A 17697-nucleotide genomic window follows, 5' to 3' on the forward strand; every position below is an offset into this window, starting at 1 on the left:
CCTGCCCCTGTGATGGGGTATCCCATCAGACTTTGATCCATTTTACACTGTTCTGTGTCTTCTATGCTCCATTTAGAACCCGATTTTTACTACCGCTCCTTAGGCCTAAGGGTTTTGTGCAATACCGTCCTGCTTTCATGTGGCTGCAAATGGCCTCAGATGTACTGGTATGGAAGGGCCTGGGCTCATTCCTGAAGGGAGCTACTACTTGGCGCAAAAATTTAGAATTTTTAGAATGATTTCATTTATCTCTTTCAGCTTTTATGAATTGAGGTTTTAATTTTCTTCTGTTTTTTATTTCGATATATATATATATATATATATATATGTATTTATATGTACATGTGTTTTTACGATGGGTACGTTTATTATACATGGTTTTTATTGGTATTTTTACAATGTTTTGGTGATTATCTGTTGTAATGGATGAATTCTTTTCATACCGAATAAAGCTTCTTCTTCTTGTTAGCAGCCTTATAGATATGTCATTTAAAAAAACTATTACATTGTGGTAAAGTACAGTGGGGTAAAATACCAAAAAAGGCCCTGCATGTTACTTTACTGTGTAGTAACATCCTCTGGGGTAAGTGGTAAAGCCCACAAGGTAAAATTTGGGTATGTGTTTTTTCTAGTTACATTGATAGTAGTACATCGATTTTACAGACTAGGAGGAAATGTTGAAATTAATATGCCTTTCATAGTCACGTAATAATAATACTATCAGAAATTGTTAATTCTGCTAAGCAGTGTGCAAATCTACAAAACCAAATAGGGAGTATGCTGTTCCTCTATGCTGACTTCTGACAAGGGCCTCTAATACTTCTTAACACTCCAATATATGCTACTTATAAACAACAGTTGTCTCCAGGACACACAACATACCTTTGCTAATGAGTTCTGGTTCTACGTTGCACTTCTCGCCGGATTTAAGTGTAGTGGCAAGGGTTTGCACATTGGAATTGATCAATTCAGGTTCACGATGAAATGCCAATATCTCTGCCAGGTGCATGAACCCAGCACGAACTACAAAAAAACAAGAGAATCATTTGAATGACTAGGAGGAACAGGAGCTATCGACCCATACGCCCACCCAAGAACACAAATATACTTATTGTTGCTGGCATTCTCAGTATTACAACAGTACTGATAGTATGTCCGAAGCTAATGGTTAAAATCACAATAAAGGTAAAACAGGTGGGACAACATAAACGAACAAATATAGAGACATCCCTCATGATCACCTACTCAGTGCCCCCAAGAACAAATTTAGAGACCTTCCAAAATGTAAAGCACACAGAGGAAGATGGGCCTGGATTTCAAATGTGCAACACGAATGTAAAATGTAGCAGGAAATGGACCTCAAGCACTGGAAACTTATATTATGCAGCACATAAGAAAGATCATTTATGTTTTACCCCTGAATTCTCCAAAGTTTGACATCAATATACAATACAAAGATTTTATAAAATCAGTGTACTGACTAGTACTTCACCAATGAGCACTTTCTAGTTAAAGCAAAGTGAAAAGTGAAATAAGAAAGCACTGAATAACAAAAACATGGGATTCATAATTACAGATCTTTTTGTGGAAAAGGATTTTCCAAATCTCAAACTCTCACTAAAGAAGGTTCAACTAAAGACTCAAAAGGTAGGCGTTGACAGGAAATCAATTACTTTGAAGTACTGTGCTGAGTAAAAGCAAACAAAACTGCAACGTGAACAATGAAAAATATCAAATAAGAAAGCAAACATCAAATTAAGATTCAAATCCATAGTTAGGGCTAGAACCACGCCCACCCTCACTTCAGTTCCATACCATCAGTTATCCTGTGCTTCGAAGAGTAATGCGCAGCAAAGGACTTAATTTGGCCACGGAGTGGCCCTTCTTCAACAGCTGGGTTTTCCAACCAGTGAAGCATTTGCATGAGAACCTTGAAGAATAGTGAAGAGAAGGCAGTATCCTGTGGTACGCAAAGCTGTAAGGAAGTCAAAATAAACATACATGTTGTGAATTACACAGCCGGAAAAAAGAAACCGGCCCTTGATCTGGTAAAAGGTTGGTAAAAGGTTAGTAAAATGCATGGTGTAAGGTTATGCCTTAAGTAAAATGGTGGTAAGTATTTTTCAAAAGGCAAACACTCGATGCTGAACAAATGGTTTAGTACAGAGTTTTACTTAGTATTGATTTTATAAAACACAAGTGGCTGTCATGTCCTATTCTAATCTGAAAACAAAGGTTGTGTGATGATAAAACATGTGAGCACAATATCAAAAGCAGCAGTTCCAGAGATATTTTTTTAAATGTGGCGAACAGCACAACTTCGCTTACTCATCAATAAATGTTATGTTCTTCCAAGCAGTATACACCTCTCTCCCAACTGAAAAAGTACTTAAATGTTCTAAAATCACTTTCCACAAGCTTCTCCATTAATTGCAGATCTAGCTATTACAAAAAAGGAAAATGTTACTTACTGTGTAGGTATCTATTTGTAGCTTTTGTACTGTTGGTATTGTAGATCTACATGTTTTGCATACCCCTGCCATCTAGTGTTGGGCTCAGACATTACAACTTGCTTCTCTTCGAAGAAACAGACATCAACTCCACCCTTAGATAGTTCTACTCTCAGCAGGTAAAAGGTGAAAGTGGATGGCTGAAAGTAGTAGGTATGTGTCCTGCAGTATGTATTAAAACTGAAATATATATGCATTGTAAGAAACCGGCCATGACTACCCATTTCCGGGGAGGAGGGTAGGTGCATGTGATTCTAATGCAGTACAAGTTACAAACAGATGCTTACAGATTAAGTACCATTTTCCATTTGTAGATTGTGTGGCTGTAGATGCAGTTGAGTTGTTTGCATCAACTGTAAAGCAGTTTCCTCCTTGTAGTGGCTAAGAGGCAGATAATGTGAATGTTTGAAACAATGTCCTTAATATTGCCTGGCCAACCTTAGCTTGTTGACAAGCTAAGACATTGACACAATAATGTTTTGTTAATGTGTGTGGTGTTGCCCAAGTAGTAGCTTTGCAGATAACTGCTTGCAGAATGCTACCTCGGAAAACCATACTGACACCCTTCTTGTGTGTAGAGTGTACATGTTTTGTCTTTGTATACACACTGAAAACATTCAACAAAATCCACTATGCAATACATGTTGTAAAGATAGGTTGTCCTTTACAAGATTTAGTAAAGGTTCAAAAAGTTGATTGGTCGCACAAAAAGGCTGAGTCCTATTAATGTAATACATGACTGCCCTGTTAATATTTAGGGTATGTAAAGCTCTCTCTGTAAAAGTAATTGGTTGTGGAAAGAAAACGGATCTCGCAATACTCTTGGTGAGATTAAATGTGATATCACTTTAGGTAAAAACCAGGGGGGATTTACTTAAGAACCATTCTGTCACTGTGAACTTTTATAAATGTCTCTGTGATCGTAAGAGGTTGCATTTCACCAATTTGTCTAAGGGAAGATAGGGTTAGCAGGAAAGCAACTTTCCATGATCTGAACCGCGAAGTACAAGTGAAGTGATTGAAAAGGAGGCCACATAAGTCATCAAGGTTCCAAGTAGGTGCAGGTGGTGGCTTGAACGTATAAACCTCTTGAGCCCTCCATGAGTGCCTTTACTACCGAAATGCAGAAGAGTGAAACTGCTGCGAAGTGATGGCAAATAAGAGTTGTATTCTAGAACTGCCTAGTGAAGGTGGAAAAGGTATTAAACTATATCCTGAACAGAAACTTTAGATAGGTCTACTTGTTTAGTGTGAGGAAACAAGCTTTTTGCAGGTTTCACCCCCACTTTTAACCCTATTTTGATTACTAGGCACTAGTGTAATGGCTCTGAAATGCCCTGAGCCCTGCTAGTCAGGACTCAGTGCATGTGCTCTGGCCCTTTCAAAGGTACATAGCTAACTGACTTATACCAAATTGGAATAGCCTAACTTACTTTTAAGACCCTAGTATATGGTAGAGGGGGTACCGACGGGCTGATTGTTAGAGTGTCCACTCAGAGATTGCAGCACTACGTGTGCCACTCTGTATGGGATACGGTAAAACATGGCTTCCAGCATGTCACTGTAGACTAAAAGGGCAGTTTATACTGCTAACTCAACATTGCCATTCAAAGCAATGGCAAAGCCCACAATCCCTTTCTAACATGTTTAAGTCACCCCTACAACAGGCCTATTGAGTCCTAAACCAGGGTGCAGCATATTAGTAGAGTAAAACATGTGTTTATCATGTTCTAGCAGTAAAAACCCTCAACTGTCGATTTCACTGTAGGAAAGATTGATAGCCCTGTTTGCAAGTAGTTATACGTTGACAATTCAACTGTGCTAACTTTTAAATAAGACAACAAAAGTGGTACTTCAAGCTATCAAACAAATTGTAACATTAAGACAGACTTAAGCCCTCATTATGAACATGGCGGTCCAGACAGCCATGGTGGCGGTGGTGGAAATTACCGCCACCGGCATGGCGGTCCGAACCGCCATTTAATGTACATGGCGAGACCACCACAGGTGGAACTTCGCCACCAGGCAGCCTGACGATGGCGGAGTTCCTTATCCGACAGGGCAGCGATAATGAACCTGTTTTCCCCCAACCTTTCCCTGGCAGTTTAGGCTGCCAGGGAAAGGCTGGTGGAATGGGTGCCCCGGGTCCCCCCTGGGGGCCCATGCACTTGGCATGGGCAGTGCAGGGGCCCCCGTGCACAGCCCTGTCGTGCATGTCACTGCGTTATGCGCGGTGGGTGCTGCTGCACCCGCCACACTGCTACATTGCCGACGGCTATTCAACTGGGCCGGCCGGCGGAAACACTGTTTCAGCCCGCCGGCCCAGCGGAATGTTGTTTATTTGCTCGCCGGGTTCTTCAACGTGCTGGTGGTTGTTGTTTCGACCGCCAGAACTGAACTCAGCGGGATTTCCCGCCGAGTTTGTAATGAGGGCCTTAATGCCCAAGTCGAAAATAATGTAATTTGTTGCTACATGCAACTTTTAAAAAGTTGTAACTCTGCTACCTAGTTTTCCAGTTGATAATTGCTGAGGCTGGCTACAGACTTGGGGAGACGGGAATGACTCCTTGGAAAGTCAACAGTAGAGGCCTGCCACTGGAGGAGGCACTACCTCCTCCAAGCAGAAAGCCATACAGGATGATGACCCAAAAGGAGAGATTCAAAGGGGAAGCTGCATTTGGAGGGCAAGTAACAAGCATACTTGGGAGGGGCTGTCCTAATGTGTAGGAAGCCCAGCTGGCAACGGGGATAGTCAGGGGCAACCAGGTGCCTAAATTTTTTTCTATGGGTGTGACTGCTACCTCCTTTAAGGGCACTTTCTGGGAATAAAGAAGGCATCCCTGGCACCCAGAACTCAGATCTCGTTGGACTGGAATAGAGGACCAAAGAAGGACCTGGTGAAGAGTGGCTGCACTGACGTGGACTGCACCAGCTGAATCTGGTCACTAGCAAAGGAGGAGGGACAGTGCTCGCTTCGTTCTGCTCACGTAGAAGTCGATTCTTGAGCCCAGCTGAAGCAAAAGAGACCAAGGGTTTAATTTGCTGACCTCCTGTTCGCATCACAGAGCCACAACAGCTGAAGAAGTCTGCTGGGGCGAGTTGGTAGCCCAGGTTCCTGAATGGGCACTCTTCTCTGCCATGCATCCTAAGAGAGCAAGGCCCAATACTCCAAAGTTGACCGCGGGTTTGCTAGGCCCAGGAGAGTCATCGGAAAACAGCTAGGTCATCCAAAAGGCAAGTTACTGCCAAAAGAAGAAAAAAGCTGAAATTGCAGTACCGGGTTACTCGCAGCCCACTGGTGACTGGACTAGTGCCAAGCTCAAGAGAACTTTGAGGGACGTATCAACAGTCGGTTTACAAATTCCCAGGAGGTGCAATCCAAAGTTTGCCCTGCCTGGAATACTTCAGGTAGAAGAATAAAAGGTGTTCTTCAGTTTCGCTACACACTAGGCAAAACTTGTTACCTGAAATTGGGACTTTCCACTTGGCAGTGAAGGTTGCCACCGGGATGGCACCTAGCCTAAATCTTATGTAAAGGGTCTTTTGTTATGGACAGGTCAATATCATCCTTATTAGATTCAAACAAAGAGATTGGCATTATCTCCAGAAATCTATCAGCTACCGAGCTTAAGGTTTGTATGATGGATCAATTTCCTCTCCACTTCCTGCCAAAAGGAGATTTCACAGTTCTTATAGATGAAAAGGCAATGGAGGCTGGATTGTTCCAAAACTCTGTATAAGCCAATGAAGCTAAAGCCTGCTTTATATATTTTAGCCATGATAGCCTCTCCGGTCCCCTCTGGTTGTCCAAAATGTCATCAAGGCATATCCTGTAGGGTTTCATCTCAGTGGTCAACCATATTCTCAACCAGTACATTGGTTTAAGTCTTACTTTCAAGGTCACGGATTGCATGCCAAAATCTAGCTTATAAACCAGCGGGGTGCTTTGAAGAAATGTATGTGTCACACTCAAAAAACATATTTTCTGCAACCCCCAGTGGATTAATACTACTATGGCCCTATAACTCTGCCCCATATATCACAGCCACCACTTCTTGAGCTCTCCAGACTTCTAGAAGAGGGGAAACAGGATAAAAGGCGGTATTCCTTGCACATCTCATGATAGCAGCTGCCCTATGGCTCAATACAAGCGTGCTCTTTACAATCTGGCTAGCCCAAGAATTACAACTAGATAGGCAAATTCCCAGGTAGTCAAAGTCTTTCGAGATCCTCACCCTCGAATCCTATGACCCCTATGAAGTGCCTAGGGAAATGAATGTCCATAACATTTGTTTTGCTGGTGTTAATAGCTAGGCAAAAAAGTTTAAACCTAGCTAGGAGGATTTCTATTCCTTTTGGTGTTTTAGACATTAGCAAGGTTTTATTGGCAAAAATTAAGCCTGGCGTTTTCATGACACCTAAAACTGGGGAGTCATTTTCACAGTCCTGTAGAAAGTCTACACAATAATTTATAACAAGAAAGAACCGTGTTGGGGCCAATGCACACCCTTGCCGAATCCCATTGGCAATTTTTATTCAATTAGTTGTTTCTCCATTAACTCCCTATATGATTTCGGTGTAGCTGTCAGTGTGAAGACGCACTATGATATGCAGAAGGGGGCCCGGGAGCCCTAAATTGCTTAGGGTACACCAGAGCTTTCTTCTGGGGACCATATTAAATGCCTCCTTTAGGTCGCTAATTGCCACGTAGAGGCTACCCCTGTTAATGTCAACCACTTTCCATCTCATAAGCTGAACTCTAAAGACTTGGTCCACTATGCTCATCTTAGAGCACAACCCTGCTTGAAGCTGGGAGAGATTTTTTTTTTTGCCTTTGATCCACTCTAAAAGGCAATCTAAAATGTGCCTAAAAAAATGTTTTTGGGCTGCGTCATTTAGGCTTATTGGTTAATAGGTTGTAGAGTTGGACGTAAGGATCTTCTTAGATATATTGTAGGATAGTGCCCCTTTTGACATGGTCACCTCCACTTTTTATTTTAACACAAAAGGTTGATGGGAGGACCAGGCCTGGCAGTTCGGGGTCGACTGTTTCCATGGGGAACAGGGTCGAGACTGATTTTCATATGGCTGGGTCCAAACTGGGGTGACGTGTCAAGCAAAATAACGATTAAACCCAGATCTGTGACTGGGGTGAGTGTTTGAAAAGTTTCAACACTCCGTCCATCATTTTATTTTGTTTTGTGATATTGCCATATGCGCCCTGAGTGGCAAGGTTATGCCAAGAAGTGGGCCCCTTGCTCGCTACGACACTGGATTCAAGCTAGCCTGGCTGAAGACAGGCAATACTCTGAAACCGGTCACAGGATGACTGTTTCCTGTCCAGGGAGGACCTGGCCTGGCAGTTCGGGCTGAGCTGTTCCTATTGGGAACAGGGTCAAGACTGATTTGCCCATGGCTGGGTCCAAACTGGGGTGGCATGGTGAGCAAAGGAACAATGGATTAAACCCATTTCTGTGACTGGGGGTGAGTGTTTGAAAAGTTTCAGCATGCCGTCCATCATTCTATTTTATTTTTTGATGTCACCTTCATATTTTGCCACTGGTACTGAGGTTTCTCGACTGAAGGTGCCCTGGGTTCCTGCTTACCATGTCCCCAGTGTCAGTGCTCTTTCCCTAAAACAAGGTAAAAGGTCTAATTGCGTACCATAGGTGCACTTTTTAGTACCTCTATGAGCCCCTAGTAAACAGTATCCCTGGTAACTAGAGTGTGGGTACTAAGGGCAGCAGCATGTTTTTTGCCACCCTAAGGGACCCCATACAAATTGCACACAACCTGCCACTGCCGACTGCATGTCATGGAGCAAGCCATGAGTGAAAACACAACATGGCTGTAGGAAGCTGGCCCTGTATATATTAAATCAAAATGAGATCAGTCCAGGGGTTCCCCAGAGGCTTGACAGAGGCTAAAATAGATAATGCTAATGCTCTATTTGTGGTCAAGCAGTTAGGCTTATCAGAGATTAGTGTTACGTATTTGTTGTACACACACAAGCAATAGAAGAAACACATATTCAATGACCTAACTCCAGACCAATAGAATTTTATATAGAAAAATATGCTTTGTTAATTCATTTCTAGAACCACAAGATTCAGTTTGCAGGTAAGTGCATAAAATGAAAGTTACTTTGCATATATATGATGAGGATTTTGAATAGAATCAACAATGTATACAGTTTTTCTTAAAATGGCAAAAAGCTATTTTAAAAGTGGGCACTGCAATTTTCAACAGTTCCTGGGGGAAGAAAAGATAGTACAGTTTTGCAGGTAAGTACACAACTTAAAGTTCTTATCTCCAGGGTGAAGATAGTCCGTCGCTGGGGGTTCAAGTTAACCCCAAATACCCACCACCAGCAACACGGGACAAGTCAGGTGCAGAGGTCAAAGAGGAACCATATTAAGGACGGCTCCTATGGAGACAAGGGGTACTCGGAATCCGGTCAGCCAGCCTGTAAAGTACCCACAACTCGGAAGGCAGACCAAGAGGGATTAGAAGAGCACTAGAGGGGCCACAAAAAGGCACCAAACACACACCCTCAGCGGCACAGGGGCGGCCGGGTTCAGGGTGCAAACAGGACATCGTGTTTCCAATGCAGGTCGATCGGGAGACCAAAAGGGTCACTCAGAGGCAGCAGTCAGGGTCGAGGAGGTTGTCTCGGGCACACCACCGATCGGACAAGAAAGAGGGCCGCCTGCATAACAATGAGGCACAGGTGGTCGGTTTCTTCAAGGCCTGGGGGCTGCGGGTGCAGTGTGTCCTTTAGGCGGCGGGTATCTTCGTCCGGAGCTCACGGTCAGGGGGGTCCTCGGGATTCCCTCTGCAGGTGTCATCGTGGAGGGGTCAACCCAGGGAGGGCACTTGCTAGCAATCGCCTGGGGACCCACTCTTGCCAAAAAGACCACCTGGACACGGGCCGTGGGCGTTGGGTGCACAGAGGTCAAGACTCACGCATCCGGAGAGAGGTGAGATTCCTGGGTTGTAGGTTTTCTTTAGACAGAGCCGCTATTCTCAGGTGTTCTTGGTCCGTATTGGTGCAGGGCAGTCCTCTGGAGTTGTCAGAGGTCGCTGGTCCTGCTGGATGCGTCAATGGTCGTTTTGCAGGTTCTTTGAAGCAGGAGGCAGGCCGGTAGGGCTAGGGCCAAAGCAGTTGTCTTCCTTCTTTTCTGCTGGGGGTTTCAGCTTAGCAGTCCTTCTTCTTCTTGTAGGTCGCCAGGAATATGGTGAGTTGGGTTCAGGGAAGCCATTAAATACAAGATTTAGCGGCGTTACAGGGGTCAGAGGGTAGAAGCCAATGGCTACTGTCCCTGATGGTGGCTACACCCTCCTTGTGTTCACTCCCTTTGGGGAGGGGGGCACATTCCTATCCCTATTGGTCCCTGTCCCCAAACCAAGATGGAAGATTCTGCAGGGAGGGGGTCACTTCAGCTCTGGACACCTTAGGGGTGGTCCTAGCTGAAGTGGTCACTCTACGCCTTGTTTTTCTTAAGTTTCCCGCTGAACTGGCCGACCAAAGTAGGAGCTTGTCTGGGGGGCAGGCATCTCCACTAGCTGGAGTGCCCTGGGCCACTGTAACCCGAGACCTGAGCCTTTGAGGCTCACCTCCAGGTGTTACAGTTCCTGTAGATGGTGAGCTGTGAAGCACCTCCATCCAGAGCAGGCTTCGTTTCTGGCCTTATAGGGCACAAAGGGGTCAGAAACTCGTCTGCTAATAGCAGGCTGGCACAGACCAGTCAGTCTTACAGTAGAGGATTGGGTAAAATACAGGGGGCATCTCTAAGATGCCCTCTGTGTGCATTTTTTAATAAATCCCACACTGGCATCAGTGGGGGTTTATTGTGCTGAGAAGTTTGATACCAAACTTCCCAGTATTCAGTGTAGTCATTTTGGAACTGTGGAGTTCGTTTTGACAAACTCACAGACCATATACTTAATAAGGCCACACTGCACTTACAATGTCTAAGAATGGACTTAGACACTGTAGGGGCATATTGCTCATGCAGCTATGCCCTCACCTGTGGTATAGTGCACCCTGCCTTAGGGCTGTAAGGCCTGTTAGAGGGGTGACTTACCTATGCCACAAGCAGTGTTTTGTGGGCATGGCACCCTGAGGGGAATGCCATATCGATTTTGCATTTTTCTCCCCAACAACCAATACACACAATCTGCTATGGCAGTGTGCATGTGTTAGGTGAGGGGTCCCTTAGGGTGGCACAACACATGCTGCAGCCTTTAGGGACCCTCCCTCGTCACAGGGCCCTTGGTACCACTGGTACCTTTTTACAAGGGACTTATCTGGTGTGCCAATTGTGGAAACAATGGTACATTTTTAGGGAAAGAACAATGGTGCTGGGGTCTGGTTAGCGGGATCCCAGCACACTCTCAGTCAAGTCAGCATCAATGTAAGACAAAAAGTATGTGTGTGGTGTGGGCCGGGGGGGTTGGTAACTGCAACAATTGCCAGTTTCCTACAATGGCACAGACATGCCAGCTAAGGTCACTGCATGCTTTATATGTAAGATACCTCTACCGGAGGCCTTAAGAGCCATAAGTCAGAATTAATTATAATACATGTGAGGGCACGTCTGCATGAGCAGATGTGGCCCTGTGTTGTCTTGTTCTATTGCTAGCTATTGTAAATGAACAGGGCAGCCATCTTAAGGTATGTACTGGACACTCATCATTACAAGTTACCCAGCTTCATAATGGCTTCACTGAAACCTATGCCTTTTGGTATCAAATACCTCATCTTAATAAATCCAGACTGAGGCCAGTATGACATGCACCCAGAGGGCACCTTAGAGGTGCCCCCGAAACCTACTAGTCTTCTAGTGTGCTGGCTGACTGGTATCAACCAGCCTGCCACCACAGACATGTTTCTGATTCCCTAGAAGTGAGAAACTGTGGTCTCAAAGGCCAGACACAATGCCTGCTCAGGAGTGAGGTGATATCACCTCCTCTAGCAGGATGGCTAGTGAATCTGCATACCAAGGCCAGGGACTTCAAAGTCCCTGCTGTCTTTCATATGCAACCATGGATTCCCCCAGACCTGGGAGTTGCAACACCCTATCCTGAGGCCCATCTGGTACCAGGACAAGCAGGAAATTAGCTAAGCAGGAGGGCATGTTGCACTACCGGGCTAGTCACACCCCTAAGGTGGGCAGCCTGATGTGCTCCACGAAAGAATGGTTCCACCATCTTGTTTTTGGTGGAACTAGGAATTCTGAGACAGGGTTATGCCCACTCCCCACAGCAAGTGGTCTTATAGGGGGTGCAGTCACTCTAGGGGTAAGTAGCCCATTGGCTACTACCCTAAACACCCCTAATATAAGTTTTCAGGTGGCCCCCTGACACTAGAGGAAAAGATTTGACTGACTGAAAAAAGAAGAGCACAAAGAAAAGCTGAAGTAGCAGAAGTGTGGAAAGCTGTGGGACTTAGGTGCCAAACCCCTGCCAGCCTACCTGCTCCTGTCCAGACAATCGCGACAACCCGAACTGTCCTGCAGCTGTGCACCCTCCAAAAGCCTCGGAGGGATTCCAGCACCTCATCAAGCCTTCAGCATCTCCCTTGAAGTACAGGAGCCACTTTCCTGCAGACTGCAGACAACAATCGCAATGTCCAGCTCACCATGCTGCTGACCACCGGGTCCACCGACGCAGCTGCCACCCAGGAGGAGGTCACCGTGCTCCAGGAGGTTAGACCCATGTCCGCACCAAGTGAGAAGATGCTAGGGCCCAGCAGAGCTGTTCTGCACCAATACCCTGGGTACCGGACCCCTTGTAGCAACCATCGCTTGTTTGAGTCTACTCAAGACTCCAACGCTGCAACTAGAGACCAGCTGTCGAGGGACATCAGCATCGCAGATGCCATCCCCGAGAGGGGACCAGCTGCCCGGTTTTGTACCCATTTCATATCCAACCAAGAACCATGGGCACCTTTGCCACAGGAGTATCCGACAGCCAAACCCCCTGCACCCGAGCTCCCAGTCCCAGGTCCACGACAATCAATGGTGTTTCCCTGCTCCCAGGACCCCCACCACCAGAGTCCCCGATGGGAGCTCCGAGACTTGTCCCCAAGTCCTCCTGTGCTGCCTGTTTCCAGGTGACCTCCCTCTTTGCCAACCGTGCGCAGCTCAAACCACCTGTCCCATCCAACACCTCTGCACCCAGATGACCCAAGGCAGGTAAAACTGTATTGCTGGTGATACTAGCGACCTTGCCCCCCTAGAACCCTATAACCTCAAGGGGACCCTCCGGGATCTGACTGCAAAGACCCGTAAATAATAAATGTAATTTGCCAAATGAAAGCCTTTGACACGTAAAAGCGCATTTGAGTAAACTTGTTACTTAGTTGAAAAAAAAACGATACAGTGCAAGAGTACTTACCTACTTTGAAGTTTTTTCTGGTGTTGAAATATTCTTGAAAAATAAATATACTTTGAGTGTGTCTCATTTATTGACTCCGTGTCTTCAACAAATGCTTAGAAATTCCTTTTGATAAGTCTAAACTGCTCACCCACCAACCACAAAAGAAAGCATTTGAGATTATTATTTTATCCCCTGTAAACCAATAACGGTCGGCTGGACTATCTGCATAGTGTCGCCTTACATTGGTACACCACATAGATAACCAGCTTCCCACATAGAAACTATCTCTGCTCCTTTCCAGATAGGAGGGATTTGGGCACCTGCCATAATGGCTTTAGCAAAACAATTTAGGTGGGGAGCCCTAACAGTGGGCTCTGATGTGAAAAGATCCACAGAGATCTTATGCGGCCCCAGGGGCTTTGCCTGCTTTCTGTGAACTAATGGCAAGTTTAGTTTCCAACAAGGAGAAAACACAACCTATATCATTGTCTAGTTACTGCTCAAACAGAGAGGATATCACTAAAGCATTATGACCAACCTTTTCAGGTACCAGCACTGTAGCAGTAAGGGAGCCAGTAGTATTGTTGCTATAAAGAGCTTGAAAATGGCTGGTCCAATCCTGGGGGAGAATATTATTCCAGGGCTCATCATGTTTTTTTTTTATTGCACCATGGCCAATCATGTGCACAAAGCTACATAATTTCAGGATATCCTTATATAGTTTTTCCAAGCCTCAAAACGTTTAGTATGGGAGTACATATCTTTCAGAGATGTAGAATCAGGGTCAGCAAAAACACACAAAGCTGGATCCAAACAATTATATAATTGGGCAATATAGAACATTTTTGCAACATATTTCCACCTTACACTCTTCCGATTGTTGGTAATGGATACATCCCTGCAAGGAAGTTGCCAGTGCGGACCTCAATAGTCTGAATGACCTTGAAGAGTAAGGTCTGTATTATTATTATTTTTTGTAAAGCGCACGTTCACCTATAGGCCTCTTGGCGCTGAATAACAGATGTTTATTGTTACCCAATTCAATGTTACTCATTTTATCGACCTCAGAAATTGGATGAAAGGCTGAGTGGACCCGCCAGGATTTGAACCCGTGACCATGAGGTCAAACATAGGCCCCTACAGTGGACGCATTAGTCCATTAAGCCACCAGACCCGGCTAGGTGCAAAGGGAAACGGTCACTCTCAAACCATTGAAAGTCTTCCATGTCTAGAAGGTTGTCCAAAGAGTTCAAGTCTAGAAGTATAAAGTCGATATGAATTTGATAGGTTTTCCTTCTAAAGGTAGGACACCTCACTTAATCAGAGGTTGTTCAGCCATTACATGCTCTCAAGTGACAACACAAGCAGAGGTATATCGTTTGTAAGGGCACCTTGGTCAGGGATGGTATACAAGGGTCTAGGGTGATGGAATGCCCCATGATTGGTCTTGGTTAGCAATGTCCCTTAAAAGAACTGAGGGCTCAAAGCTTAGACTGAAAACACCACCTACAATAAAAGTGGCCTCTTTACCAATCCTGATATTACTGTCTCCCATTAATGTTAGTAGTGGGGACCTAGATGCCCTTGTTTTACTTCTATTATTAACATTGTACAAAAACAATTTGTCCCTCTCCCGTATAAAAACCTCTATACCAAGTAAATTGGGAGAATCTATCATTAGATGTCTCACAGGCAACCCAAGGAAATACTAAACTATATGGCAAGTCCACTCAATGGCCTACCAGCCAGAGGCCTGCAAGCCGGAGCAAAAAAGTTTTAAAACCTTGCTTGTGTGAAGGCTCTATTTCCCATGTTTCTTGGGACATGATAATACCCTCAATGCCAATATAATCCCCTCAGGCTTCTTGTGTCATTTTGCTCATAAACCCTGCTATGTTGTAAGAAATTAGTGTTAAGTTACTTGGTTTATTCAAGGATTTGGCCAGAGTTCTCTGTGGTGATGTTGCTGTCTCCCTAGTGGATTAATGCACTAGGATTTAAGTGAAGGATGCTCCCATAGCAAGACAAAGGCCACTGTAGTCGGTCCAAGTATACTTGGCAATGAACTTTGGAAAATAGTTGAAGGGCGGTCAATCCAGTAGCCCTAATTTACCCACAGACTCTTAGTCCCCCACTAAGTCCAAGAGAAGAACGTCTCGACTGAGGCACCAATGCCGAAAACCAACTGGACAGAGTAATACGGTCCTGAGGAAATTTTTCTACAGTGGACCAGAAAGATTTTTCTCCTGCCTCGTGTGTCATAGACTGCCAATTCGTTTTGAGGAAGACACTGAAAGCCTGTCGACCTTGGAACCTCTACAGACCACGTCCAAACCTGATGGCGGAATATAATTTAAGAGTGGAGCCAGTGCCAATGCACAATAGAGTGCTAAGGGTGGAGTCACACCACATCTTGTGACATGAAGCTTCTTAGAAGAAAAGGAACTTGTAATGGCTGAACCCAGTAATAGATAGTAGAAGTATGCAAAGCATGTGTACCTACAACCTATTGCTACGATCATTTACTTTTCTATACATTTGGCTAAGACAAAGCACAAATAAACTGTAGTATGGAAGGAAATAATATCACTGGTAATTTTCTATTTATTTGTCTCCGTCAAGTATGAGGCTGAAGCCTGCAGTTGGAATAAAAATGCCCACTTTCGAAATCAAATATCTTATCATCTAAAACAATGTTCAAAAATAACTGTTTAGGAAAAAAATTGAGAACGCTCCATATCCCAGGTAGGAACAATAATGCATTTAAAGAAGGGCACATATTACATAAGTCTCACTTTGCCTTCGAGGAAAGAAGGTGTAAAAGCGATAGAATTGTTCAGAGCAGACAGTATGAATTCTCATTGTAGTAAAACTATTGCCAATAGACTAAGTAGCTATAGTTGCATTATAGTAGCACTGCCCATTGTTGTAGTGGTTCTACTTGTACTAGTCACTGAAGCAGCAGCAACAGATTTTATATTCTTACAAATGCAAATATGCACCTAAAAATCTGTGAAACTATTTATTTTCAAATCCAAAACAAAAATAAGAATTCATTGACTCCTGAATTCCAAATAGTATACAGTAGGCACTGTGGTTCAAACTTAGTTCTTCTTTGACAACAATATGCCTGAGGAAGAGTTAGAAGTATTTCTACCCACATACTCCCCTCAAGCAAGATTCCTCACCTGATACTGGTATAGCTGTCGCATTAGTGGACAGGATATAAAGTGATTACGATGCATGGACAAGACCAATGCTGCGCTGTGCTGTGAATTCAATAACGCTGCCAGAGCCTGGAGAAGACGAACTGCAACACCGGTCACTTGTGTGTTTCCATGCCGGATTCGCGCCAGCTCCTGTCCAAGAGCCTGCTGCATTGCCAGGGAAATTGGCCGTGGATTTGTGTTCTGCCACCGAGGATCTGGTTTCAAAGTGAAGAGCTAAAAGAAGAAACACATAAAAACGTTCCTCAACTGCTGTACAGCATAGCCTGTCTCTTGCTACTTAAAGGACTTCAAGTCCATCAGCTTCAAGACCATGATTCCCTTCACCAATGCTTAGTCATGTGGGCCAATATGCATTACGTGGATTCCTCCAGATACTTTAATCATGGCATGCAATTAGTCAATGAAAAGAAAGGACTGAGCATGACTGCATACATCCAGAGACAAACTGCTAACAGGACTACTTGAGAAACTTCAGAGGATCAACAAATGGACCTTGTGCAGACTACACTTACTACAAATACCTTGTTTGAGTAAATTCAGGTGCAGTAATGGGAAGAGAGGGAAGTTAGAGTACTGCAGCATTCTGAACCTCACAGTTCTTGAGGAGCAATAATGCTGAGTTTTCAATGTACTGTTAAGAACCATGAGTTAAATACACCCATTCTAACATGCATTTGCAATGCAATATGTCTCACATTTGCTTGTGTTAGAGCTATTGGCCTTGTAAATTCATAACTGGACTTATGTTGCCAGATAAATTTGTCAACCCTGCCATACAATTCCAGTGGCCCTGCATATAACTAAAGCACTTCCATTAACCTTCTTCATCTATGTGCAGCAAAAAAATGAAAATGCTGTCATTTAGCAACCTAATGTAAATCTGCCATGCTAATTCCAATAGGATATCACTTTCACCACCCCACCATCAGAGTTGCTGGCTGGGCTAACACAATTCCCACAAAAAAGACACAAGACAGCCACAGAGGGGAAATGAACTAGAAGAGTCATCCAAACATTTAAAGAGTATTCAAACAGTCATAGTGTAATGAAGATGTTAAGTTGGCCTGGATCATGGTCATAATTGTAATAAGGAGAGATTATTTAAACTTATACAATTATCATAAAAACCTTTATCAGAAATACACTTTCGGCATTAGACTAAAATGTGCAAAACAGCCACTCGAGGGCACCATAATAAAAATATCACTTGTAAGCTACAGGTCATGTCAACATATTGTTAACTCCTAAAGGGCATAACCCCATGCACAAAACAGGAGAATATAATGCAGAGTAACTATATACCTAACCCCTAGAGGGCGTTTTTAGGGCTAGCAGGCCTATTGCAATGATATTACAAACAAGGCATTTAAAACAAAATTTCTCCCAGCTGTAAAACTAAAGTTCTAGCCATGAGAAAGCTTAAAAGACAGTAAATGGTGAGAGGGGTTATTATTTTGGCGTCCCCACTAGCCCAGTGTGGGAGCCCAGTGTGGGGACCCAGAGATGATGTAGACGCAAAGAGCATTTTGAAGGTGGTCCCACTGTCCTAGGACCACCACAGACTGAGTTATGAG

At 44.2% G+C, this 17697-nt stretch overlaps 1 protein-coding gene across 1 annotated transcript in view; it reads right to left on the reverse strand.

Annotated features, from left to right (window-relative positions):
• INTS1 (integrator complex subunit 1) overlaps positions 1-17697 on the reverse strand; it is a 494737-nt gene that overhangs the window by 214160 nt on the left and 262880 nt on the right. The window contains exons 31-33 of the mRNA XM_069209905.1: positions 16082-16336; positions 1816-1975; positions 883-1023 (exon numbers count right to left, since the gene is read on the reverse strand). Coding sequence (XP_069066006.1) covers positions 883-1023; positions 1816-1975; positions 16082-16336 — 556 coding nt within the window. The remainder of the gene's footprint in view (positions 1-882; positions 1024-1815; positions 1976-16081; positions 16337-17697) is intronic.

The sequence above is a fragment of the Pleurodeles waltl genome, chromosome 10 (genome assembly GCF_031143425.1).
Source record: "Pleurodeles waltl isolate 20211129_DDA chromosome 10, aPleWal1.hap1.20221129, whole genome shotgun sequence".
Taxonomy (NCBI): domain Eukaryota; kingdom Metazoa; phylum Chordata; class Amphibia; order Caudata; family Salamandridae; genus Pleurodeles; species Pleurodeles waltl.